General features: G+C 48.3%; 1 protein-coding gene across 4 annotated transcripts in view; it reads right to left on the reverse strand.

The window, feature by feature from the left end:
* Window positions 1–26,862, reverse strand: part of ABL2 (ABL proto-oncogene 2, non-receptor tyrosine kinase) — a 403,452-nt gene that overhangs the window by 75,142 nt on the left and 301,448 nt on the right. For all 4 annotated transcript variants that reach the window (XM_086955801.1, XM_086955815.1, XM_086955807.1 and 1 more), the window contains exons 6-7: window positions 14,965–15,142; window positions 14,113–14,297 (exon numbers count right to left, since the gene is read on the reverse strand). In XM_086955801.1, the coding sequence (XP_086811927.1) occupies window positions 14,113–14,297; window positions 14,965–15,142 (363 nt within the window). The remainder of the gene's footprint in view (window positions 1–14,112; window positions 14,298–14,964; window positions 15,143–26,862) is intronic.

Raw genomic sequence — 26,862 nt, forward strand, 5'->3', positions numbered from 1 at the left:
AAGCGCCCGACCCGGAAGGACCTCCAGACGGAGCCGATCGGCCCGAAGGCGCCACGGGAACCGACTGAGGAGGGAGGGCCCTCATGGCCATGAGGTACCTCTCGACCTCCTCCTGCGACGCGCCGTGCCCAGGGACCCGAAGGTGTGGGGCAGGCGGCGACGCTTGCGACTCCCGCGGAGCCGCGTGGGCGGTGTCGCCCGAGTCCCCGGTCGCATCGTGCAAGCGACGGGGCGGGTCGGAGGATCGATGGTGTCGCTCCGACCTCTCATGCCTCTTACCTGAGGACTTGGAACCAGACGATCGGTGTCCACTCCCGGAACGTCGATGACTCCGACCTCGCGACCTATCCCTCGACCTCCCGTGGGACTGGGACCGGGACCTGGAGCGGCGCGGGGCCGACTGCCTCAGCTCGAGACGCTTGGGGGACCGCTCCCGCCTAGCCTTCGACGTCAGGGCCCGGCAGTCGGAGCAGGTTCGATCGTCGTGGTCGAGGCCTAAGCACTTCAGGCACCGGCGATGGGGGTCCGTGACCGACATGAGTCGGCCGCACTTCGAGCAAGGCTTGAACCCGGGCATCCCTGGCACCGATAGTCGAGGATCGACTAAATAGAGGATCAAAAAGATCAAAAAAGTTTTCAGTCAAAAAGTGACTGGGGGTAGAGCTTCTTCCGGATCTGCGCTAGCTGGCGCGGAAAAAAGAAGAACTGACGTCAGCGCGCATGGGCGCCGTCTATATACTCCGACGACGTCATCCCGGCGCTCACGACGCCGACGACGGACGCGGAGCCGCAGACGACGCCTACCAGCGCGCAGGGGTATTGCTACGCAAAAATTTCCGGATCCAGTCTGACGCCTGGGGATATTCTAAGGTAAGGAATCTATCACTAACGTGTCTCTTTCAGATGTACAAGCCACTTAAGAAACCTATGTGGAATAGGGGAATGAAATAAAGAGAATTGGTCTGGAAGCCTCAAGAAGGCAGACACGGCTGAAAGGTACCCTTCAAGAGAGCTCAGATCAGAACCCTGCTGGGCAAGGGTCAAAATAAATAAGACTTTAGAGAGACTAGCAGAAAGAGGTAGATCTTTCTGTACAATATGCTACAAACTGGTTCCACCAGCAGGCATATACCATCTTGGAAGAGGGACATCTGGCGGCCAAAATAACATTGCAGACTTTTGGAAGAAGATCGAATGCTATCAACTGCCGCCCTTCAATCTCCACGCAAAAAGGCGTAGAGTTGACCGGTTTAGGCAGAGGACCCTCCCCTAATGCTGTGACAGAAGATCCTCGCAAAGGGGCACCCTGATCGAATGATCGATGCTCAATTGGAGAAGCTAGGGACACCAGACTCTCTGTGCCCAGTCCAGAGTAACAAGAATGACTTAGGCCTGGCTGCTCCAAATATTCTTGAGCACTCTGTGCAGAAGTGGTATGGGCAGAAAGGCTTATAGCAGGTCTGACCTCCACTCGAGACAAAAAGCATCTCCGAGCAGCAGCCGCTTTGGAAATTGCACAAAACCGCTGAACGTGCACGTTCTCAGGAGGCAAACTAATCTAACCAAGATTCTCCCAACCACCGAAAGAGAACTTACATCACAGTTGGATGGTGACACCACCCGTGATCCGCCAAGCACAGACAGCCGAGTTCATCCGTCCAGGGAACCTGTCAGGTGTTTGAAATACCAGGGATATGCCCTGCTGTTCCAGAGGTGCAGGGCCCCTTGACAAATGGTGCACAACCCCACCCATGGCTTGGCAGTTCGGGCTGGACTGTTCCCATGAGGCACAGGGTCAAGACGGATTTGCATATGGCCATGTCTGAACTGGGGTGGCTTGGTGAGCAGAATAATGATGGATTAAACCCAGATCTGTGACTGGGGGTAAATGTTTTGCCATTGTGCAACATTCCGTCTATCATCTTGTGTGTTTTGGGGTTCACGATCCAACCCACCCTGTTTGTTGCAGTACTACATGGATGTGGTGTTGTCTGAACACCTAAACCAGCTTTCCCTTGATGGTAGGTAGGAAAGCTTTTAATGCCAAGCTGTGAGAAAGTGCAATCTTTCTTGCACTGGTATGCCCTCACTTTTTTCTGAACTGCTGATGTGCTTTGACTGAGTGTGCCCTGGGTTCCTGTCAACCAGGTACCCAGGGCCTGTGTTCCTACCCTAAAACTGTGTTGAAACTAAAACCTAATTGGCCTCTCTAGCCACCTGTCAGCCCCTAGTAAATGGTACCCTTGGCACCCAGGGCATGGTGACCAGAGAAGACCCCTGAGGGCTGCAGCACCCATTGTGCCACCCTCAGGGGCCCTGGACCCCGACACCCACACACTGCCTTTGCAGGCTGAGTGTTTCAGTACAGAAACTAACAAAGAGTCGACATGGCACACATCCCTGTGTGCCATGCCCACAGAACCCACTGCCTGGAATACTTCAGTAACCCCTCTAGCTGGGGGCCCTATGCCAGAGGTGTGGGCACAAGTGCATGAGCCCTGTACCCCCACAGTACCCAGGGCCGTTCCTGGGCACTAAGTACAGTGATGCCATTAAGAGTATATGGTGCTGGGAGGTTGTCATTACGAACTCCACAGCACCATAATGGCTACACTGAAGACTGACAAGTTTGGTACCAAACTTCTCAGAACATTAAACCCGCACTGATGCCAGTGCAGGATTTAATGTAAAATGGATTTAATGTAAAATGCACCAGAGGGCATCTTAGAGATGCCCCCTGAAAAGCTAACCTACAATCCAAGTCTGGGCTGAGTGGCTGCAGAGTCTGCCACACAGCAGACATGTTGATGGACCCCTGGGTAGGAGAGCCCCCGCCCTCCTGGGCCTGCAACAATGCACATCCTGGGCGAGGTGCTAGGTCTTCTCCCCCAGGATGGGCAGGGGGAAGCTTCAAAGGCATGCGGCCTCTGTGAGCTTCCCCAGCAACCAGCCCCCACCAGTCCTGACCCCCACTGTGGCAGGAAGACTGTCAGGAAAAACTACGTCAGGAAGGGGGGGGTGCCAGCCAGTGCCAACCCCACCCCTCAGGTGGGGGAGACTAGGTGAAGCAATACCCCGGGCTCCGGCCATCTTGAAGATGGGGAGCCCTGCCCAATCCCAGCTAAGCTCCTGCCCCCCTCACACAAGAAAGGAGCAGGCTAGGGGGTGTATTCACCCAAGGACAGGGACCCATTGGTCCCTGTCCTTGCCCTACCTGTAACACCCCTAAATTTAGTATTTAGGGGCTCCCTGAACCTTCCTTCCTGAGATCCAGAGAAGAAAAGAAAAAAGATCAAGAAGAAGGAAACCCGCCATGCAGCTGCTAACCACAGGACGACAACAACTGACTTGGCCTCAGCCCTACCAGCCTGTTGATCCTGGAACCTGCTCCTGCCTAATCCCGGTGACTCCTGTGGAAAGCAACCTTGGGACACCCAGAGGACCTGCCTGCCTTGACCTTCCTAAAAGACTGGGACTCCCATCAGCAGAGGCTCTGCTGCAACAACCCACCTGGTGCCAACCAGGAAGCTTCGGACCAGGCCACTCTGCACCCGCCGAGCCCAACCGAACCAAGACCACGAGGACGTTCCCCCGGCGACTGTGACCCCAAGTTCAGTGCCCAAAGACCCTCCGCGACGAACCAGACGCCTGCAGACTCAGAACCAGGGGCCACCCCAACCGTGACCAGCTGAGGGTAAGCTTTCCCGACATCCAAAGACATCCCTGGACCCGGTGCCCTACAGCCCCCTGGGCCTCCCTTTGTGGTACCTACCTGTGCTCCAAGATCCCAACTTACCCCTCATAGTGCTGGTCGCCCCTGGAGAGTCTCCGTCCCCGAGTCTGCTGTCTTTGCTCCCCTTTGACCTTTCCCATTGGAGAACATTGAGCGCCCGACGGCTCAAAAGTACCCTGAACCCAGCTGCCCAAGTGCCGCTGGCTGTGCCACCTTTGTCCTATCCAATGTCCCCCCTCTGCCCTGGGCAAGTGACCAGGAGCTCAGCTCCCACAGCCGCGTGGCCTGCTAGCCAGCAGCCACCAACCGGAGGCCTCCTAACCCTCATTGGATATTATTGGGCCTAACTACCTCTGTACCAGGCCGCCCCTGTGCCGCTGGGGGTGAACTAACTGTACTTACCTGACACTGGGGGACCCTTGAGTCTATGCCCAGAACCCTGACTTCACCAGCCAAGTACTCACCTGGAAACCGGTAACGGTATTTTCTCCATAGGAATCCATTGTATGCTTTTCTCTGAAATTTCTTCAAAGTGTCTACTTTTGAAAACACTGAAATATTCTTTAAAAATCCTACGAAATACTGAAACGCAATTACCTACCTGTTTTAAGTTGAGACCCCAGTGTTGGCCCCAGGAGCCCAGTACTGGATTACAAAAGTAACGCGATCGTACTTAACCTGCAACCTGAATTTTCTCCCATTGGATAACATAGTCAGATTTACCTTGAAAAGTTTCTAAGTGTGAACTTTTAAAACTGCTTTATATTCATGAAAATTCACTACAGTAACTAAAACGATTTTACTAAATTGGTTTCAGTTTAGACCCCAGGACTGAATCTAGGATCTAGTCCTAGAACTACTAAAGTGATCTGTGTGGTAATCAACTGTACTTATATGCTGAACACCCATTGAGCTCAATGTGTGATCTGGTTGGGTAAAGAAGAGAGGTCTGCTTTTGACCCAATCGCGGTTGGTCAGTCACCACTGCAGATCCTGTGCAGTGCCCTTCGAGATCTGGACCATGTCTGTGAGATTCCCCTGATGCTGCGGCCATTGCAACTTCAGGTCCTTTTGCAAAGCCCACATATGCCTTCTGACGTGTGTCACTAGCAGGATGCAGGAGACCATGAGGCCCAGAAGCATCCGCATCCTTCTCACCGAAATACAGGATAGAGGCTGAAACTTCGGTATCATAGCCTGAATAGCCTGGACTCACAGCTCAGGACGATAGCCCCGAAACTGCACTGTGTTAAAACAGCTCATATGAAAGGAAGCATCTGAGAGATAGTTAGGTGTGACTTCGGCAACTTGATAGTGAACCCCAGCAAATGCAGGCAGTTTGCTGTAGTATTGAAGTGAGAGACAACAGCCTGGGGCGAGCCCTCCTTCAACAGCCAGTAATCGAGATAGGAGAAGACTGGCATCTCTGATCAGCACAGATGAGCTGTGACCACCACCAACACCTTGGTAAACACCTGAGGGGCACTGGTAAACCAAAGGGGAGCATAGAGAACTGAAAGTGCTCATGACCTATCATGACCTATCATTAACCGCAGGTAGCGTCGATGAAGGGAGTGTGAAAGTAGGCATCCTACAAGTCCAAAGCTACCATCCTGTCTCCTGGGTCTAGGACAGGCAAGACCAGAGTGAGCGTCTTAAACGTTTCGTTTTTTAGGAAGCAGTGGAGTGCTCGGGAACCAGAAAGTAGCGGGAACAACCACCACAGCCTACTTCTGGCATGGAAACCCTCTCTATGGCTCCCTCTGCCAAGAGAGCCATGACTTCCTCCTGAAGCAAAGTTAGGTGATCCTCAGTCAGCCGGTCATAAGCTAGAGACATGGAGGGAGGGGTAGTCTCGAACAGGAGGGGTAGTCTCGAACAGGAGGGAATAGCCCCATCGGACTATCTGAAGAACCCACCTGTTCAAATTTTTGCCAGGGGTGGAGGTGTTGGCTGATCCTTTTACCAACTGGCCGCACATTATCTCGAGGGGTTGGTTAGGAAGGTTTGGAGACAGCAGGCGGAGGAGTCGACTGACCTGCCTCCTGCCTAACCCACGGGGTCGAAAGGAGCCGCGCTCACAGCTGCACAGAGGTTGAGGAACTTGCGCGATCTTAAGGCTAGCGCGGCTGCAAGCCCATTCTGTGGCCACAAAAGGGGCAAAAGGAAGAAGGGTGGCTACCGAGAGGACCAAGGACTTGGCCATAGCCCGCGACTCCTTAAAATGCTCCAGGGCCATATCTGTCTTGTCTCCAACAGGTGACATTAAAAGTTATGTCCATAAGGGAATCCTGGACATCCCCTGGAAGGCATAACGTTGAATATGCACCGTCAGTGACATCACTTTACCCAGCGAGTCAGTCATGTCAAGCCCACAAAGAATGGTGAACTTTGCTGCATCTCTCCAATCTGATACGGTTTGGGAGAGAATGGCTCGGGTCTCTTCCAAGACCTGAGGCAGCACTCACACAAGTTTCTCACAAGGAGTGGGAATAACAGTCCTACAGGCATGCGGTGTTCACAGACTGCAAAACAAGGCTGGAGGAAGATAAGATGTTTTTGTGCTAACTATTCAGCCTCTTGGATTCCCTGAACTGGGGGTGGAGGGGAACACACCAACTGAGGTAGAGGTTTGGACCACCAAGCTCTTAGGGCTAGGGTGCTTGGTGAGGTATTTTTAATCGCCCCGTGCAAGGTGATGGCTGTGGGCGATTGTCTTATTCACAGGAGCCCCTGTGCTGGGCTTGGACCAGGTTCCCAGAAGGGTTCAGAGGCGAAGGAGACACCCAGCTGCAGGACCCTGTCAAGGTGGTCTTGACTGGCATCGAAGGGAGCTGAAGGTCAAGGACCTCCAGCTGCCCTTCTCAGCACCAGAGCATATGAAGATCCCTCTTCCGTAGCCTAAGTAGGGTGAAAGCAGACCAGAATCTGGAGAGGTATTCAGTCCACTGACCTCACCAGATTTCTCATCCCAGTCCATTTTGTGCTCAGGCTGGTCTTGTAAAGTGTCCAGTGACCGCTCCAAATCTTCCTCCATTCCTAGCCTTTGAAAATAAGGGTGAGAAACCAACCTAAGGCCCAGGGGTGCTGCCGGTGGTGAAATAAGAGTTAAGAGGCACTGATCCAGGTCCTCGGGGAAAAGAATGGGGCTGGCGCCGCCAGGGTGTGCACCATCAGATCCATTGGGGTCGCTGGAGCCGCTGGAGCGGAACCTGATGGAGCCCAGTCTTAACCTGTGGGACCCCAAAGGCGTGCCGGGAAGGTCATATGAGGCACACGCCATCATAAAATTCTTTTAGCTGGGCGGGGGTCACTCCAGGTCCTGGAAAGGCAGGGAAGCGCAGAGCAGACCCAGGTGCAGGTTCCACAGAATGTGGTCTAGAAATTAAAGGATCCTCCATCCCGTTGGCCGATGGACAGGGAGAAGTTAAAGCATGCATCGACTTGTGTTTCTTATGCCTCTTCCCTGACCGACCTGAAGAATTCGAGTAAGAGGACGAGGACTTAGGACTTCCGGAGCTGTGCCCGGACCTTACTCTCGACTGGGACAGAAACCTCAGGGACAAACGGTGCATGCTGAGCGCCGGGCCACAAAAATAGCAAAAAAACAGTTGATGGACAGAATGCAGAACAATATCTTACATTCAACCCAGTACAAAGATCTGGGCCTAAATCCATCGTTTTTTTGCACTCACCACCACCCTAGGTCAGACAATGGCTATATGCAAATCAGCCTTGACCCTGTGCCTCATGGGAACAGTCCAGCCCGAACTACCAAGCCATGTCTTTCCTAGACTGGAATCAAGCATCCAAGGACCGGTTTCTGGCTATCAGCCTTCTTCATGCAGAACAATGTCTTACATTCAACCCAGTACAAAGATCTGGGCCTAAATCCATCGTTTTGTTTTCACTCACCACCACCCTAGGTCAGACAATGGCTATATGCAAATCAGCCTTGACCCTGTGCCTCATGGGAACAGTCCAGCCCGAACTACCAAGCCATGTCTTTCCTAGACCGGAATCAAGCATCCAAGGACCGGTTTCTGGCTATCAGCCTTCTTCAGCCTGGATAGCTTGACTCCAGTGATGTGGAGAGCCTGGGACTCACGTCTGAGCATACCCAGCCCACTCGGGGTGAAAATTGCAAAAAACACAGTTGATGGACAGACTGATTTGCATATGGCCATATCTGAACTGGGGTGGCTGAGTGAGCTAAAGAATGGTGATGGATTAAACCCAGATCAGTTGACTGGGGGTGAGTGTTTGATTTGCTCAAACGCTCAGTCCATCATCCCCTTTTGTATCGCTTTGTTCGCCCTAAGTTGGCAGGGTATGCTCAGACGTGAGTCCCTTGCTCACTTGGCCACTGGATTCAAGAGCCTGGCTGATGAGGATTATGAATCCGAAACCGGTCCCAGGATGCTGGTTTCCGGTCCAGGCAAGACATGGCTTGGCAGTTTGGGCTGGACTGTTCCCATGAGGCACAGGGTTAGACTGATTTGCATATGGCCATGTCTGAACTGGGGTGGCTGAGTGAGCTAACGAATGGTGATGGATTAAACCAGGATCAGTTGACTGGGGGTGAGTGTTTGATTTGCTCAAACGCTCCGTCCATCTTCCCCTTTTGTATCGCTTTGTTCGCCCTAAGTTGGCAGGGTATGCTCAGACGTGAGTCCCTTGCTCACTTGGCCACTGGATTCAAGATAGCCTGGCTGATGAGGATTATGAATCCGAAACCGGTCCCAGGATGCTTGTTTCTGGTCCAGGGAAGACATGGCTTGGTAGTTTGGGCTGGACTGGTCCCATGAGGCACAGGGTCAGACTGATTTGCATATGGCCATGTCTGAACTGGGGTGGCTGAGTGAGCTAACGAATGGTGATGGATTAAACCAGGATCAGTTGACTGGGGGTGAGTGTTTGATTTGCTCAAACGCTCCGTCCATCTTCCCCTTTTGTATCGCTTTGTTCGCCCTAAGTTGGCAGGGTATGCTCAGACGTGAGTCCCTTGCTCACTTGGCCACTGGATTCAAGATAGCCTGGCTGATGAGGATTATGAATCCGAAACCGGTCCCAGGATGCTTGTTTCTGGTCCAGGGAAGACATGGCTTGGTAGTTTGGGCTGGACTGGTCCCATGAGGCACAGGGTCTGATTTGCATTTGCATATGGCCATGTCTGAACTGGGGTGGCTGAGTGAGCTAAAGAATGGTGATGGATTAAACCCAGATCAGTTGACTGGGGGTGAGTGTTTGATTTGCTCAAATGCTCAGTCCATCATCCCCTTTTGTATCGCTTTGTTCGCCCTAAGTTGGCAGGGTATGCTAAGACGTGAGTCCCTTGCTCACTTGGCCACTGGATTCAAGATAGCCTGGCTGATGAGGATTATGAATCCGAAACCGGTCCCAGGATGCTTGTTTCTGGTCCAGGGAAGACATGGCTTGGCAGTTTGGGCTGGACTGTTCCCATGAGGCACAGGGTCAGACTGATTTGCATATGGCCATGTCTGAACTGGGGTGGCTGAGTGAGCTAAAGAATGGTGATGGATTAAACCCAGATCAGTTGACTGGGGGTGAGTGTTTGATTTGCTCAAACGCTCCTTCCATCATCCCCTTTTGTATCGCTTTGAGCGCCGGGCCACAAGCAGCTTTTGAAACTGCTGCCTCAAAGTTTTCGAGCAATGGCTCGTTAGTCTGAGCACCCCTTCGAGTAGTAGTCACGTTCCAGGCACCATAGACAAATCAAGTGTGGATCTGTCACAGACATGGCACGATGGCAGGCACCACACGCTTTGAATTCAGATGTCTCTTTCAACATGGTGGAAATCCTACACACCACAAATAGTCAACAAAAACCTCGAAAAAATCCTGCCAAAAAGTGAGAGGGTAGGTAGCTCTTTACGGATCTGCGCTAGCTGGCGCAGAAAGAAAAGAACAGACGTCAGCGTGCTCATATAGGTGACACAGGCGTCACTTCCGGCACGGACATCACCATGTGGAGCCAACAGACGCCACCTAGCAGTGCGAAAGGGTATTGCTCGAGCAAAAGTCTTCCAGATCCAGCCTGACGCCTAGGAAATTCAAAGGTAAAGGATCTGCGGATAGATGTCTCTATCAGATACCAATTTTACAAAGCAATATCTATCTGATTCACAAACATTGAACTTTTTCAATATTAGATTACCGCAGAACGAGAAAGTCAACATGTAAACATTCTCAACAATGAAATCTGAAATTTTCAAGCCGAATACAGAAAATCTACTTTTATATGCAACAAGTGTTCTCTAGCGTATCCGCCATGACCCGCAAACCCAACGTTTTAATATGTCCTGTACGAGGTCATCTTTGACAATGTTCTAGCTTTCTGAATTGGATAGCGATCCCATGTTAGGAAAGCAATGTTACTTAACCAGTATGCATCTACTCGTAGCATGTAGTGCTATAGATTCACATGCTCTGCAAACTCCTGCTATCTACTTTTGGGCTCAGATGTTGGCAAATTGTTTATCTTCAAAGTAGTCTTATGTCACAAACTATAGTGACTCCTCCCTTAGTAGGTAATGTGCATGGACACCAGCTCCATTGTTAGACTGTTTTCTGAAGAGTAGGCGAACGTAGCGATGGAGTAGTAGACGGGACAGTTTTGTGACCATGCAAAAAGTTATACACAAAAAATGAATGTATGTAACTAAAGAATATATGGTTTGTCTGTAATCCCAGTTCTCTCTTGGGGGAATCTCCATTTAAATCATAAGCATTTGAATAGTTCCGCCCACATGCTGGAATGAAGGAACTTCTTTATCAAATCTTAAGTTATAGACATACATACATCACCAATCCTGCTTCTGCTAAAAACGGGATGACATGTTCAGGAACGGTAGAGAAAAGCTTTAGTTTCACCATTCGGGCACATCTTGCTTTGATGAAAAATCGCCACTGCTGTAACACCTGGCAGACGCATTTCAGCTTGTTTGCCTTCCTCAATGCCAGCTCTGTGTGACAGAGAAACGCGGACAGGGATTTTAAAGTTCACGCATCAACTCCCATTGGAGGAACCTCATAGCCATAAACAGAGGACTGTAGGTTGCAGATAGTACTCACTCCACCTGTTGTGCTTTGTCCCCTTCAATTCACGCCATGATAAATCACTGTATTTCGCAGGACGCTTCGAAGTACTTGAAAAGTAGATTTCGAACTGAAGTGGAAAAGTTTCATCCGAACACAGTGGATGGAGCTGATGCCCATGCGCACTATCATCCAAGGGAGGAGTCACCTATCTCGTGACTACAAAAGACTTCTTCCAAGAAGACAGCATGCAATCATCCGAGCCCAACACCAGTTGGCGATGTAATGCTAAGTGTACAATCTGCAGCTCACTGCCTCGAACAGGATATTTTGATACCTGTTGGTTCTAAAAATAAAACTATATCTTTTGATATAAAAACAATTGGCCTAGAGTTCAGTTCTTGTGTGTAAAACCTTTTGCTCACTGAGTGTGTACAACAAATGCTTTAAACTGTCCTCTGATACTGCCTTACTGCTCGACCAAGCTACCACTTTAGAGAGTAAGGTCATATCTGACTTTAGCCTCTGTTATACCTCTGGAGATTGGGGACTCTTTACACACTGTACCTTACTTTGGTCCAGTATAAATGGAGCCACTTTCTTACAATCATCATGTAGATTTTCCTTGTCTATGGAAAGCTTTACCATCCCAGGCGCGGTTCCCAATTTAGACGATGCTGGAGTTATTATATTTGCCATGGTATTTGAATTCTGTTTTTCTGGGTTAAAAAGTACATTTTATAGCCCTCTTTCTTATGCACTGTTGAGGTATTACACTTTTTGGATTTCTGTTTCGATGATGTTTCTAATTCTATTACTTCATCATCCTCCAGACATATATTACGGAGTACTGGTCTGGTATTAGTTTTCTTTTTAGCGTATTTTTCTTGCCCTGACCTAGGTCCCTCCTCGTCCTCCTGGACCGCATTCTTAAATTGTCTCCTTTCAGCCCCTTTTTCTTTTAGACTTTGTGAAGTATCACCACAATATTTTATTTGCCTGCTTCTGCAATACATCCTTTCCAAGCGTTGCTCCCTTTGGAGAAGTTCCTGGGTCTGTTTGATTCCTTGCCGATATACAGGACCCGCAGGTTTGGTTTCAGCCTTTTCCAGGTCTGTCGGATCCAGTCTGAGAATTACTTGCTGAACCTTGCTTGTGGGACGATTGGACAGGCAGAGGAGGTATGTGGCGGCAATGTAGAGGCTAGGTTTAAATTTGAGGGTATTTCCACCCTTCAGGGGAGGACTGAACGGCTTTCTTTTAGGGGCACTATATGCACAATTTTGCGATGTTTGTTCTGTTTTGTTCTGGTGCAGTCTTCTTCCTGGGAGTTTCCTGCTGCACCATGGGGCACTTGGCACCTCTGTGATGCAACTCACCCATGGAGGCACAAGCATATCTGTTATTGCCCGCCACCTACCACACCTACCCCACTACCCAGCAGCCCCTACTGCTTTTATCAGTCCTACAAATGCAGTAAGTTGGTAATCTACTGAGTATGTTAAATATGCAGGTCTCTTTTCGCGAACTTCTAGCTTCCTTATAGGAGCAGGACAGATTTGCAAGCCACTTACTGCTGGTCTCTCTGTCACGACCGCCAGCTGTTGGTCCGGAAGGACACTGCAGTTTGCCTCGGGGGACCGGTATCTGAGACCTGGGTCCAAAGTGGGGGATGGTGACACCAGATGAAAATGAGTGTCTCCGCAGGCTTGGCTGCGGATGTAGTGACTCGGCGGGGCACAGTCCCTCAGGTGGGCAAAAGCCGCACTGGCCTACTGCTGGACGTCTCAGTGCTACGCAAAGGGACTGCAGCCTATTGCAGCCACGCCCCATTGCACTGCCCTCATCCCCTCTTCTGCTGTCTGTCTTCTGGCTCGTAATGGTGATAAGGTAGCTGGGCCACCCAGGCCTGAATGGCAGAGGCAGCATGCGTCGGTCTCTCAATTATCTGACCCGGCAATGCCGTACTGCTGCTTGGCCGCACTCCTCAGTCCGTCTGCTCCCTGCTGCGCGCAATGCATGTCCTCCTCCAGTTGATGCCCAATGAATTCCCAAAACCGAGTCCCTGCACACTGCACTCTACACCACTGCAATCTACTCTACTCCACTGCAATCTACTCTACGCCACTGCAATCTTGCCACTCTAAGTCACTACGCTCTACGCCAGTGCAATACTTTACTCAAAACGAATGCACTGTAAACGCCACTTATATACCCTGTCTCACTGTACTTTACGCCACTTCACTCTAAACCACTGTACTCCACTCCATGATACTCCAATCTATGATATTCTACGCCATTAAACCCTGCTCGAATGATTCTACTCCACTCTATGCCACTCTTAAGCAACTCTACTCCGCGTTCACACTGTACGCAACTCCCTCTGTCACTCCGAGCCACTGTACTTCATTCTATTCTATGACACAGTAGTCCAGTCTGACCATCTCCTCAGCTCCACCCTACTCTACAAAACACTTATGCCACTCTACGCAAAACCTGCCATGCCACATCACTCTACACCACTCCATGAAACTCTGCCACTCCACTCTACAACACTACTCAACTATGACACTGTACTCTACGCCACTCAACTCTACGCCCTTCCACTCTAAGACACACTATTCCCTCCACAACACGGTACGCTACTCCATGACACTCCACTCCACCCCATGCCACTCCATAACATTCCACTCCACTCTCCTTTACTCCAATAACTTTTAGCCATACTGAACAGCAGCAACTCTGTATGTACAACATTGCTAAAACATATAGGCAATGCTTGATTACTGCAAGTATATGCCTGCCACATTTAGGCGCCATATTTCTATTCTTTTTTCTCCTTTTAATTTATCTTGTATATGCTTATTCAGGGTGTGTATTTTATTGAGAGGGTAATTACAACTGTGAATTCAAGGATAGATACATTAATGCATGAGTGCATTAAGGAGTGACAATGCATGAACTACACGTTACTGACTACCTACATTCAGCAATGACCAAAGAGGCATTTTTCAGTTATAAGGCATATCAATGGGCATTGCCACATTTTGTTTGATATTATTCCTTCAGAAAACAGATTCATATAGTTTACCGAAAGAGAAGACTACCCATCCTGAGGATAACCATTCGGAGTAAGCATAATGCACATAAAAAACACTTTCTCAACAACCTGATCAAGCTCCACAAAACAGATGTATAGGTACAGTGACTTGACTTGGGAGGACACAGCAATGCAGGAGTATGTGATGTAACAATATGACAACTAATTAAAGAGAATTACTGGTGAATTCCCAGCCCCAACCTCCAGTGACATTTCTTACCCCAGACATCAGACTTTATGGAAAAAGTGTTGTAAGCCAGGCTCTCAGGTGCTGTCCACTTGATGGGAAACTTAGCTCCAGCATGTGCGGTGTATGTGTCTCCGGTCATCAGTCGACTCAATCCAAAATCTGCTACTTTGACCACATGGTTCTCTCCAACTAAGCAGTTGCGGGCTGCAAGATCCCTGTGAGGAATTGAAATAGACTATGTGACACTAATATAGACAGACACAGAGGAGATGTGAGGGGCAAAGCACAACAGGATCTGATGCAATGGTTTCAGCATCATCAGAATGTTATCGGGGGAACCTAGGCTACTATCCCACGTGGGAATATTTTTGGCAACTTTGCTGCTGACTCCAGCATAAGTTACTTAACGGTTTGAATTAAGTAATGTTTCCTTGTGCGTCAACTCATCAAATTAATCTTATCAAATGAAGGCAAATAAAGATGATTTGTTGGGACTTCTACGACCTAAACTTTTAAAGTGTCACTATTATTCATCTCCAAATAGGCCTCCCTTCAACAAATAAATGGCACCAACTCCACAGCTCTACATTTCAGATTGAATACCTTCACAAGTTATTAAGTGCCACTTTTAACTGTCTTCCTACCATTGGGCATATGATTACTGTTAATGGCAATAATCATAGGTAGGAAGGGAATTTCATAACTGGGGGCCTGATGGGGCAGATACTGCAAGTCAGCACTACTCTTCTGGATTTCGGGTACAGCAATGAATTTCAGAAGTGAACGCTGAAACCTCCCTCCAACCATGACTGCACCCTTCCCTCACCAGAGCCTACATAATAGAAAGGCTGATGATCATTTGCATTTTTTACACCTTTGTACCTATGGATGAAGTTCTTCCTCTCGAGGTACTCCATGGCAGAAGAGATCTGTGTGGCCATGTAGAGGAGCACCACGGCGCTCACCTCCTCACGGTTACAGTCACGGAGGTAATCCAGAAGATTGCCAAATGGCATGTACTCCGTCACAATGTAGAATGGCGGCTCCAACGTACAAACACCTGGCAGCAAGAAGGAGAAAGGATCGTTCAGAAAATAACAGCATTGGGAGCTTGAGAGGCAGACATCTCTTACCTGATACTGACACAGCAAAGTGGGGGGTGGTGGGGAGGTTGAAGAGAACAAGGTGATGCAATAGAAACCGATAGACTAATAATATTCAAGATCACTTCCCGATCCCGATCTCGCCTGCAATTGTGCCTGGTATCGTATCGATATTGTTTATTAACCTGTATTTGTGCCAGATTGTGCCCCCGATCTCGCCTGCATTGTTTTGGTGCCATTTGTTGTGCTTCTTAACCCTCCCCGCTCCCTGCCGCTGCTCCCCCGCGGCCCCACCCTCGTTCCCTCCAGCATCCCCGGACCTTGCCACCCCGCTCCCGCCTCCCAGCTGCTCCTCCCTCGCTCCGCCCCCCTCCACTCTCCACTTATGACAGAGTGGCAAACGCGCAGCGTTCACGCGCAGTGGGCGCACCCTATGTGCGCCAAAGGTAAGCCCGTCTGCGCCCGGCCGCGCCTGGACCGCGCCCAGCGCTAGACCCCCTGGCTCCCGCAGAGGCCATCCCTCCAGCAAAACATACGACGCCGCAACCCTCACTGCACTCAACACCGGCCGACTCCCCGATTGCCACCGAGCCGCCCCAGGACGCACCCATGGACCCTTCACCTGCCAAGCCTGCAAGTTCTGCTGCATCAGGACCCACACTACAACCGCACACGCCAAACAGAGCTCCAACAACCACCACCTGAAGTGCATCCTGCTCAACACCCGTTCGGTCCACAGACACGCCATTGAACTATGGAACCTACTCGACACCATAACTCCGGACTTCGCCTTTCTCACGGAAACCTGGATGAACGCCTCATCAGCGCCCGACATAGCCATAGCCATCCCGAACAGATACAAGATCATCCGAAGGGACCGCATCAACCAAACAGGAGGAGGCATCGCAATCGTCCACAAGAACACCATCCACATCTCGACCAGTTCCGAAGACACCCTCACAGCCACCGAACACCTTCACTTCCAGATACACACCGACCCCAAGACCACACAGAGGCACCCTCATTTACAGACCCCCAGGACCCCGCACACAATTCAGCGAAGACATCACTGACTTTGTCAGCCCACACGGCCTCCCCTCCGTTGACTACATTCTCCTAGGGGACCTCAACTTCCACCCGGAGAATTACAACGACAACACCACCACCACCCTGCTGGACAACCTCGCCAATCTCGGACTCAGACAACTGGTGAACACCCCCACCCACTATGCCGGACAAACGCTCGACCCAATCTTCTCCTCCAGCAAGCACATCTCCTTCAGCCACTCCACCGGACTCCACTGGACAGACCACAGCTGCGCCCACTTCAGCTTCAGAAAGAACACAACTCACCACTTCCCGCAACAGGTCCCCCGCCGACCAGCTCACCACTTCACTGAATCAAAACGCTCCCGCCAGATCAACGGACCCAAATGAAGCAGCCATCAATCTCGCACAGTGGATCACCCACTGTGCTGACGACCTAGCACCCCTGAAAAACAATCCCAACAAGCCAGGAAGCAAAAAAGCCTCCTGGTTCAACGACGACCTCAAGAACTCCAAAAAGAACTGCCACACCCTCGAGAAAGCCTGGCGAAGAAACCCAACCACAGACAACATGACCGCCCTCAAGAACGCCACCTGCAAACACCACCAGCTGATCCGTACCACCAAGAAGTCAGCATTTAAGGATTGACTAGACAACGCCCACAACAGCAAGGAACTCTTCAGCATCGTCAAAGAGCTCACCAGTCCAGCGCCGGCAACAACGACATCACTCCCTCTCAAGACCTCTGCGACTCGCTCGCCTCGTTCTTTCACAGCAAGATCACAGACATACACAACAGCTTCGGCGACCAGACCACTGCCCCTACCACTGAACCGAAACCCCCCACCGCCACCCTCCGCGCCTGGGCCCCGATAAGCACCGAAGACACCATCCGCATGATGAACTCCATCCACTCCGGATCGCCTACCGACCCATGCCCCCATCACATCTTCAACAAGGCCAACTCCGCCATCGCACCCCAACTCCGGGACATCATCAACTGCTCCTTCAACACCGCTACCTTCCCGGAGAGCTGGAAGCATGCCGAACTCAGCGCCCTTCTGAAGAAACCTTCAGCAGACCCCACCGAACTTAAGAACTACCGCCCCATCTCGCTCCTCCCATTACCCGCCAAAGTCATAGAGAAGACCATCAACAAGCAGCTCGCCGCCTTCCTTGAATCTAACGGTTCCCTCGACCCTTCACAGTCCGGCTTCCGGGCCAACCACAGTACCGAGACCGCCCTCATCGCAGCCACAGACGACATCTGAACCCTACTCTACAAGGGGGAAACAGCGGCCCTCATCCTCTTGGACCTCTCCGCAGCGTTCGACACGGTTTGCCACTGCACCCTAGTACAACGCCTCAAAAACGTCGGGATACGAGCTAAGGCATTGGATTGGATCATCTCGTTCCTCGCCGGAAGAACCCAGAGAGTCCGCCTCCCCCCTTTCAGATCAGAGGCCACCGAAGTCATCTGCGGCGTACCACAAGGATCATCACTCAGCCCCACCCTCTTCAACGTCTACATGAGCCCCCTCGCATCCATCGCACACCAACACAACCTAAACATCATCTCCTACGCGGACGACACTCAGATAATCCTCTCCCTCACCAAAGACCCAACCACCGCCAGAACCAACCTACACGAAGCGATGAAAGAAGTAGCCGAGTGGAAGAAGAACAGCCGCCTAAAACTGAACTTAGACAAGACAGAAGTCCTCATCCTAGGATCATCCCCCTCTGCCTGGGACGACTCCTGGCGGCCCCCCGGCCCTTGGCAGCGCACCCAAACCAACGGACCATGCTCGCAACCTGGGCTTCATCCTAGACTCCTCCCTCTCGATGACCAGACAAGTCAACGCCGTCTCATCATGTTTCAACATCCTACGCATGCTCCGAAAGATCTTCAGATGGATCCCCATCGAAACAAGGAAGACGGTCACCCAACCACTTGTCACCAGCCGACTGGACTACGGTAACACCCTCTACACCGGAAACCACAGCCAAACTGCAGAAAAGACTTCAGCGCATCCAGAACGCCTCCGCTCGACTCATCCTGGACATACCTCGACAAAGCCACATATCCGAACACCTAAGAGACCTTCACTGGCTCCCCGTCAGCAAGAGAATCACGTTGTGTCTCCTCACCCACGCACACAAGGACCTCCATGACCTAGGACCCAAATACCTCAACAATCGCCTAACCTTTTACACTCCCACCCGCCAACTGCGATCATCCAATCAAGCCCTCGCCACGATTCCACGCATCCGAAGAGCCACCATAGGAGGAAGATCCTTCTCCTACCTGGTGGCGAAGACCTGGAACTCCCTCCCCACCCACCACCGTCTTACCCAGGACCACCTCTCCTTTAGAAAACAACTCAAAACCTGGCTGTTCGATCAATAGCGAACACCTCCCCCTTAAGCGCCTTGAGACCCTCTGGGTGAGTAGCGCGCTATACAAATTTCTGATTGGATTGCTTGGAAGTCAAAGACCACCGAAAATTACACAGTATCTTATGGGTACAACAGAAGGGCTAAAGGCAAGTAGGGATAACACTGAGTTGCTAACGCCTTCCAGGTATCCAAAGCACAATCAAGCCAAAACTTAAACCTGGTTAAGCCCCTCTCTGCCTAAGAAATTACTAAAGAACTGGGTCACTTTCGCTAGAACCAGTGGCTCTGTAATTAAGAGACACTTTCTGGTCAATTTAAAAGGAGCCAATCTATATGATTTGATTGGGATAATGAGATGAAGCAGTAGGGGGAGCAATGGGCAACAAGTAGGATTCAAAAGCATTGCACAAGGATGTGGTGTCTATACTGTTTGGTGGCAATAAATGTTGGACTGTCATTCAGAACGATCTTCAGTTTCTGAAGCTGTGTATGCAAATAGTTAATGAGTGTTCTCAAGTCATCTTGTTCTTAATGTATTTGTTTTGAAGGGATGTGTTTTTTATTGTGAAAAGAACAACTATTACCACCAGCATGACGTTGTGATGGGAAAATGTTAGATTAATTTTGGCATGCTAATGTTTAACGCATGGCTACACAGAAAACAGTAATGAAAGCAAAAGTTATCACCGGTCTTTAATATGCCTTTAAAAGTTTCAGGTATTAAATAAAATAAAATCCAGATTAAAGAAACACTCATGAAAGAAGGTCTCCAAACAAGGCAAGGGGTTATGAAGTTGTACTGTCAGCAAAACCTTTGGCATTACGATACTAATTAGCAAAGCTTTCATCTTCTATTCCTCATAATTTAATACTTATTTCTACATCAATCACATTTTGGGCTTTTGAATGATGGAGCCTTTTTATTAGTGAGCTGCAATAAGGATGTACCTTGCTTTTTGGTTATATATGTTACATTGTCTGTTCATCAGTGAAGATTGTTTCAGAGGACCCAGAGTTGAAGGACTATGACTTTTCATTGACAGTAGTAGGAACGATGAAGATGAACAACTTTCCACTCAGCAAGAGCTGGGATATTTCAACAGCGGACTGCTTTATGGCATCACCAAGACATGTTAATAAATCTTTCACAGGATGGACAAAGACCACAATTGTGGGTCTTTGGGTGCTCACAGAATGATGAGCAACAAAGATGATAAGTTTTGATTCTGTACAGGGTGGTTGGATCCCCTGGTGATAAATTATAATCCTGGGTTAGGCAAGTGTTTACCTGTGTTGGTGACCCGGGAAGCTGCAAGCTGGGAGAACCATTTATCAAAGTTAACCGCTATCATCAGTGGACAGTGGCACAGTAGAAACAAACTACAGAAGGAGACAGGGTGGCTATCTCACAAAGGAGAACAAGGTATAAGTAGGTGAAAAATGTTAGGAGAAGAGAGGCAAAGAGCAAGGTACTGAATTAGAGAGAATGGAAAACAGGTGAAAGAACTAAAAGAAGAGAGCTGGACAGAGGGGTTAACTGGAACAGAGAGGAAGGTTGTGAGGGCGAGTGGGAGAATATGGATGGGTCAAAAAAGTGGTAAGAGAGAAATGTAAAAGAGAGGGGACAGGGAGGCAAGAAAAATGTAACAAGATTTGAAGATTGATGAGCCCTGACATTCCCAGCATAGAAGCAGTAGAAGTAGCCCAGCAGTGATATGCTGATGCCTCTACGGTATGCACAATGAGCTGCAGGCCTGGACATTGACATGTCCACAATGAGCAGCTGGCTAGGTTGGACCGGGGGGGGGGGGGGGGGGGGACATGCTTCACTTACACTTGAAGCAGGGAGGAAATGGGGAAAAACTGAAGTGTTTAGAGGATGAGTGAGAAGAGACAGATGTAGCAGACATTTGCAACTGTAAGCAGAAGAGAAAGAATACTATAGAGCATTTGATTCAGTTCTTCTTTGATCCGTTTCACAGTTCTGCTCATGTAAGAAACAGTAACAAATTGATTCAATCCCTCTACTCCCTATTACAAGCAGATGTCTCTAAATGCTGTGATTCACTCATATGCCCCCCTCCTGTCACATGGCTGTTGCTGCTGGCATTCAGTCGCAGGCAGATGGCAGCTAGTACACAAGACTTTACTGAGATTCCTGGGGCATGCCAATTATCAAAACTGGCCACTTCTAAGTTGTGAATGCTAGTAACATTTTCTACGGTCATCAATGTGAGACACTATTACTCACTGACTTCCTCATCCTACCTGAATTGACTGCATAATGATTTTCAAAATGAATGCATAAGGAAAATGTGTACATTACTTACATAAACCAAAACCCAACTTTTTCCATGAGTTCTCATGATTATTAAAATCTGACTACTCCTGCTAGACATGGAAGGCTAGGAAAAAAGACTAACCAGAGGGTGGTGGATATTCACAGCTATACATGTTTATCCTGGTCACAATGAGGTCATGCAGGTTCTCATTTTAATTCAACTGTGTAGGAATCTCTCCCTTGGAGGCAACAGATTTTAAATTATTTATAAATGCTCAGTTAAATCTTGCCTCAAGATACACAGTATCCTGTAGATGTGCAAGGTAGAACATCTAGTACTTTTGCAAATCTCTATATCAGAGAGCCCTGATAACCATCATATGTCTTATTGCCTTTCCCTTTTCGGAAAATGTCTCAATTCTAAAAAGAATAAGTCTCAAAATCTCCCCAGAAAGGCAACAAAATGCACATTCCTCCATGACCTGGATACTTTTATCACGTTCCAATACAGTTTTGCACAAAAGGAACAATGTTGCATTAATTTTCTGAGACGTCCAGCGCTTTGCAAATAAATATGTAAAATATCTTTAGATTAGTTTTACATTCTGTGAGAGAAACACTGCCAAGTAATGGCACCGGGGCACTGCAGAGTCCTGCCTCATTATCTATGGCTAAAATCTAGATGTAGACGGCACTATTCCTACCCATATCAGAGTGCAATCAATGCTTACTAAATCCTATGCTGCTTTGCCATTGTACCGTTGTTGGATAAGCCTGCATATGCAAGTGTGTGTGGCTCCGTTGCGTTGCAATTTCAGTATTACTTCTGAAAACTATTTTTAAACCAAATGCTGAAAAAAAAAAAACCAGAAAACTATTCGGGCATTTCGAAAAAGTTAGTTTGTGGAGCATGTGGATGCCGATTGCTTTGAATATGGATTAATTGTAGTTTATTTACAAGTGGTTCTATGTATGCAATTAATAACGAAAATTAATTAAGCTCAAGTCTGTCCGAGGATACCTTGCAGTAAACGCTTGAATAGCGATAGGGATTTGGACCCCACCCTTCCAATTTGCAAACATTTTAAATGTACTTGCTCAGTTTAAAAAACAATGCTACAAGTATCTGGCTATCTCGCCCTCACTAGAACCATGGTCATACAGATACAACCAGGCTCGAACAGGCAGCCCACAACACATGTTTGAGCTTACCTTTTCCTTGCACTTAGTTCAGCTCTGCCAAGTACCATGCACCAGAGGTTGGAGTAATACATTTGACATACATCAGTGCATTGTTTTATTTTGGTGATGCATTAAAGCGGAGTTCAGCTAATAGCGTGGTCTTCTAATCCAAGGTAGAAATCAAAAGATATTCTACGAAAAGGGATAATGCTATCCCATCTCCCAGATGTCTACCTGACTCTAAGATGGCGGTCGGGGGCGATTTTCGGATGGCGATCACCGCTTCCACTTGGCCCGCCCTAACTTCTCCCCGGCCTCCTGCTAATCCTGCGGCCCTCTCCTGGATTTTTGGCCTGCCTCCCGACCGGCTGCCAGTTTGGGGCCACTGCCAGTGCCAGAATGCCTTCTGGCCCTGCAACACGGGCCAGATCCCCGGACCACTCACCCCTCCCCCCCCCCACATGGCACCAGGGTTTTGAATGTGCCGCCGCTCCCGGAGTCCACACTGCTTGCGGTTGAATGCACACACAACCCACCGGCTGCCGTGCAGCGCCTCACGGCCAACGCGTGACCGCACCAACAGCGTCAACATGGCCTTCACCACCTGGCGTACTCACCCCCACCGAGACGGCTGACTGCAAGCTCTCCAAGATGGTGACGCGCCTGCGGCTGGCCTCCAGCTTCATCTCCCACCTTCACTCCTGGACTTCTTGACTTTTGTTTTGTCCTGACCGACACTTTGCTGCTGTTTTCGGACAGTTTCTCTGGACTCTAGCCCTCCTCCCAGTCCCTCGTCCTTTAACCCTTTTCCCCTGGATGATCCTCAAATGTTCCCTTCCTTTTCTGCTTCCCCTTCTCTCCATACCCTTGCATCCCTCCCACCCTCCCTTTGTGCTGTGACTGCATCCACATTTATGGAACTCTGCTCTTTGACTTATTGTAATAACTCTAATCAATGGTATTTGCTTTAGACCTTGCACCATCTACCATTCCTATGTGACTCTTAGAGTATTTCCAGTCATATCCCCTCCCTATGTATATAGAGATAACTCTAATCACTAGTGTATGCAGTAGACCTTTGTACTCTCTACCATTCCTATGTGACCATTAGAGTATATCCATGTGTATCCCTTCCCTATGTATATAGATATAACTCTAATCACTAGAACATTCAGTAGTCCGCTTTGCTCTCTTCCATTCCTATGTGACTTTTGAGTATATCCAGTCTTACCCCTTCCCTATGTATATAGAGATAACTCTAATCACTAGTTTATGCAGGAGTCCGCTTTGCTTGCTACCGTTCCTATGTGACTCTTAGAGTATATCCATGTGTATTCCCTCCCTAAGTAGATAGAGATATCACTAGTATATGCCTAGAGTTTATCCATTTGTATCTCCTCCTTGTGTGACTTTTTCTCTTGTACATTTGCAATTTTTTTCTGTTTGTACTTTTTTTATAACGCATGTAATCCAAAGTCCGTATGTTTTCAACTGGTTCTTATGTAAGTCAAAAATTTGCAAATCTGTTTTTCCAATTGTAACTTTCAGTCCTTATGGTTGAAACTGGGTCCTATGTAAAGCACTCTGACACCTTCGGGTAAAGTTCGCGCTATATAAAATCGCATAAATAAATAAATAAATAAACACATCAACTGCAGCAGCTCAAATATCTGCAGCAAAGTCTCTAAAGTCCGACTCCAGCTTACATAGGCCTCGACTCCATCTTGATTAATGGAGGCCACCATCATCTCTTTCCAACAATGTAAGACGACATTTTTTCACATTGAAGAATCATGGTCAAGTCTACTAATAAGACGCAGAATTCGCTAGACCGTATCTTTCTAAGAACTTTGAAAGAGTCAAACCCTTGACCTGCAGAGGTCTGAACGTGAGGGCTCCCCCTAATAAAGTAGAACATTTAATTAAGGTATGAACACTTCATTTCTTGACAGCATGATGTTGTCCATGTCTCACTTGTAGGTGGCCCCAGCCTGTTGGCGCGCACAATTGTTATGCGATGTACTTGCTGCTCTATTCCTGTTTAAAAATTTTATAAAAAGATTCTTGGCGCCTAAATATGCCTCAAGTCTTTTCACTAGGTTTCTGGTGAGACGCATGTCCTTGTGACACCATGAACTATCAATTACTGATTCAACAACTTAGAAATGTGGGAGTGTCAGGAACTTATTAAAATGGCTGAAGTCCTTCCTGGAAGATAGATCATTTGCTGTCCTGGAAGGGGACAGAATGTCCAACCTGATGCCATTAAATTGTGGGATACCTCAGGAATCTTCCCTAAGCCCCACCCTAATTCAATATCTATTTGGGCCCCCTGGCCGAAATAGTATTGCCATTTGGGGTACAAATAGTTACCTATGCTGATGACACCCAGCTGGTGGTCTCTATCAACCATCAAGATAGTTGCTCACCAGGCTTATCCTCTTGTCTTGGAGCGGTTTCTAAATGGATGGATGAATCCTACTTAAAGCTCAATGGAGCAAAGACTGAGATTATGCCACTGGGCAACACAGCCTCACTGAATATAGATCATCTCTGGCCCAGTTGCATGGGTTTAGCCCTTGTCCCCAAAGAACACATTAAGAGCCTAGGGGTGTAGCTTGACCGTAACCTAGATCTAAAAGAAAAAGCTTAAAAAGGTTGCGGCTAGCTGCTACGGAAGGTTAAGGCTGATCAGAAAGATCCTCCCTCTATTACCTTTTAGCGCTAACAGGCTTCTGGTTAAAGCATTAATTATTTTGTATTTGGACTATTCCAACACACTATATTTTGGAGCACCACCTCCTTCGACCAGAAGACTGCAGACTGTGCAGCCCCTTTGCAGTGGAATACTCCCAGGCGTGTGTCGGCTAAACCTGCTCTTGCCACCCTTCACTGGCTCCCTATTAAAGAACGAGTTCAGATTTAAGGCTTTATGCATCGCTCATAAAGCACTGTCTCTTTTGAGGCATTCCCTCAGCCAACCCTACCACCCAAATAGAGCTTTGAGATCTGAAAATAAGCGACTAATCACAGTCCCGAAAATCAGAAGAGTTCAAAGTGGGGGCCGACTCTTCTCGTACAATGTGGCTAAGCTATGGAACCTTCTACCTCTTAATAAACGCTTAGAGGCTGACTACTTGATTTTTCGAAATAAAGTAAAAAAGTATCTTTTGCCTTGATGTCCGCCTAAGTGTTAAGTTGCTGCTGTTAGCGCTGGGATGCCTTCAGGTAAGCACTCGCTCTATAAATGCTACTTTCATTTCATTTCTTGCGCAGTTACCCACAGCTTTACATACATATAAATGCATGTGCTATTAGGCACTGTCACTTGCTGCACTGAAGACTATTTAAGGGTCAATCTGGGTTCCGCTACTTGCCCTTCCTACGCTCGGCGGGAGTATGTTGTGGGCCTCTCTAGCCATTAAGAATCTCTGCAAGGTTTTACATTACCGGTCTGCCCGCATTTGGTGGGAGGCTATCACAACTACTTTACAGTCACATTTGGATGCTCATGCTCTTACAGCTGGTACTCATTTGTTTTCAGGTGTAATTCTAATTTGAATCATTACTTCATGACAAACGTTCAGGTAATTATGGCTTTACTTTCACTTCCCTCTGGCCAGATACATACTTTTTTTCCTATTCAACTACTTTCTTATTGCAGGCCTTGTTCCTGTCACCCAACAAGCTATCATACCTTCACGTTCCTGATTTGGTCACCCTGTATTACTAATGTGGATTTTCATATATACTCCTATCCAGAATTCGGATTTTGTAGGTGTACTACTGGAACAGGAGGGTAGACATAGCATATCCCTCTACCTCCATCCGTTTTTTTGATTTTGTGATTTTCATATATATACTCATATCGAGGTTGGTCTGTGCTATGTGGACTGATAATTGAAATGTGATGATTCCTATCCCTCCTTTAACTTTAGCTGAATGTGCATACTATTTATTTTAGGTCAGGTCTCCTGAAATCCATTAAAGGTACACCTTGACATGTTGTGTCTTCTGTGACAGGGTTAGTTTACATACCTATATTGATTCAGATTTCGTTCTCACAGACTTATAGTGGATAGTTGCCTCATTACGTGACCTTATTCAGGACTGTATTGAATAGGTTATTTCTGGTGAACTTTTGCACAATCGAGTATGTCACTATACATTGGTCAATGATTAACATCTATGCTACATGTGTAACTCAATTCTTCTTTCTTTTCTCTTTCTCAGCAGGCATTTTCTCAGGCATAACTCGTTGTGTTCTGATGATGATCCCCTTACTCAGTTAGGGATCAAAACGTCGTCAACTGGTCTACCTTGACTTTGCTTGTTCACTTGTTATTTTTAATATGAGCAAAGGCACTATGCATTTGTGGCTCCTTCATTGTCTGTATTTTAGCCATATGTTGTGCAGTGCCCGAGTTCTGAAGTTCTCATGACTTTTTTCCGTTGGTATTAGTCTAACTTGTATGGTTCTCATAAATATTTTGATTGAATCAATTTATAATATTCCATTTGGAATTCAAAATCATGGACATCATTGTATTTCTGAGTACTATTACTTTATATCTTTTTAGGTCTCGCCTCTCCATGCGCATTGAGCAGAGCAAGACTATAGGCACTTAGACTTTACCCAACTGGCGATTTGGTGCTGTGCCCGTGCGCTTTTAGGTCAATGCGCAAGCGCATTGACCTAAAATGCGCGTGCACAGCATCAAATGCCAGCCATCTGCTCCCCAGCAGCTCTTCCCGCTCCGCCCCAC

Source organism: Lissotriton vulgaris, chromosome 1_1 (genome assembly GCF_964263255.1).
Source record: "Lissotriton vulgaris chromosome 1_1, aLisVul1.2, whole genome shotgun sequence".
NCBI lineage: Eukaryota > Metazoa > Chordata > Amphibia > Caudata > Salamandridae > Lissotriton > Lissotriton vulgaris.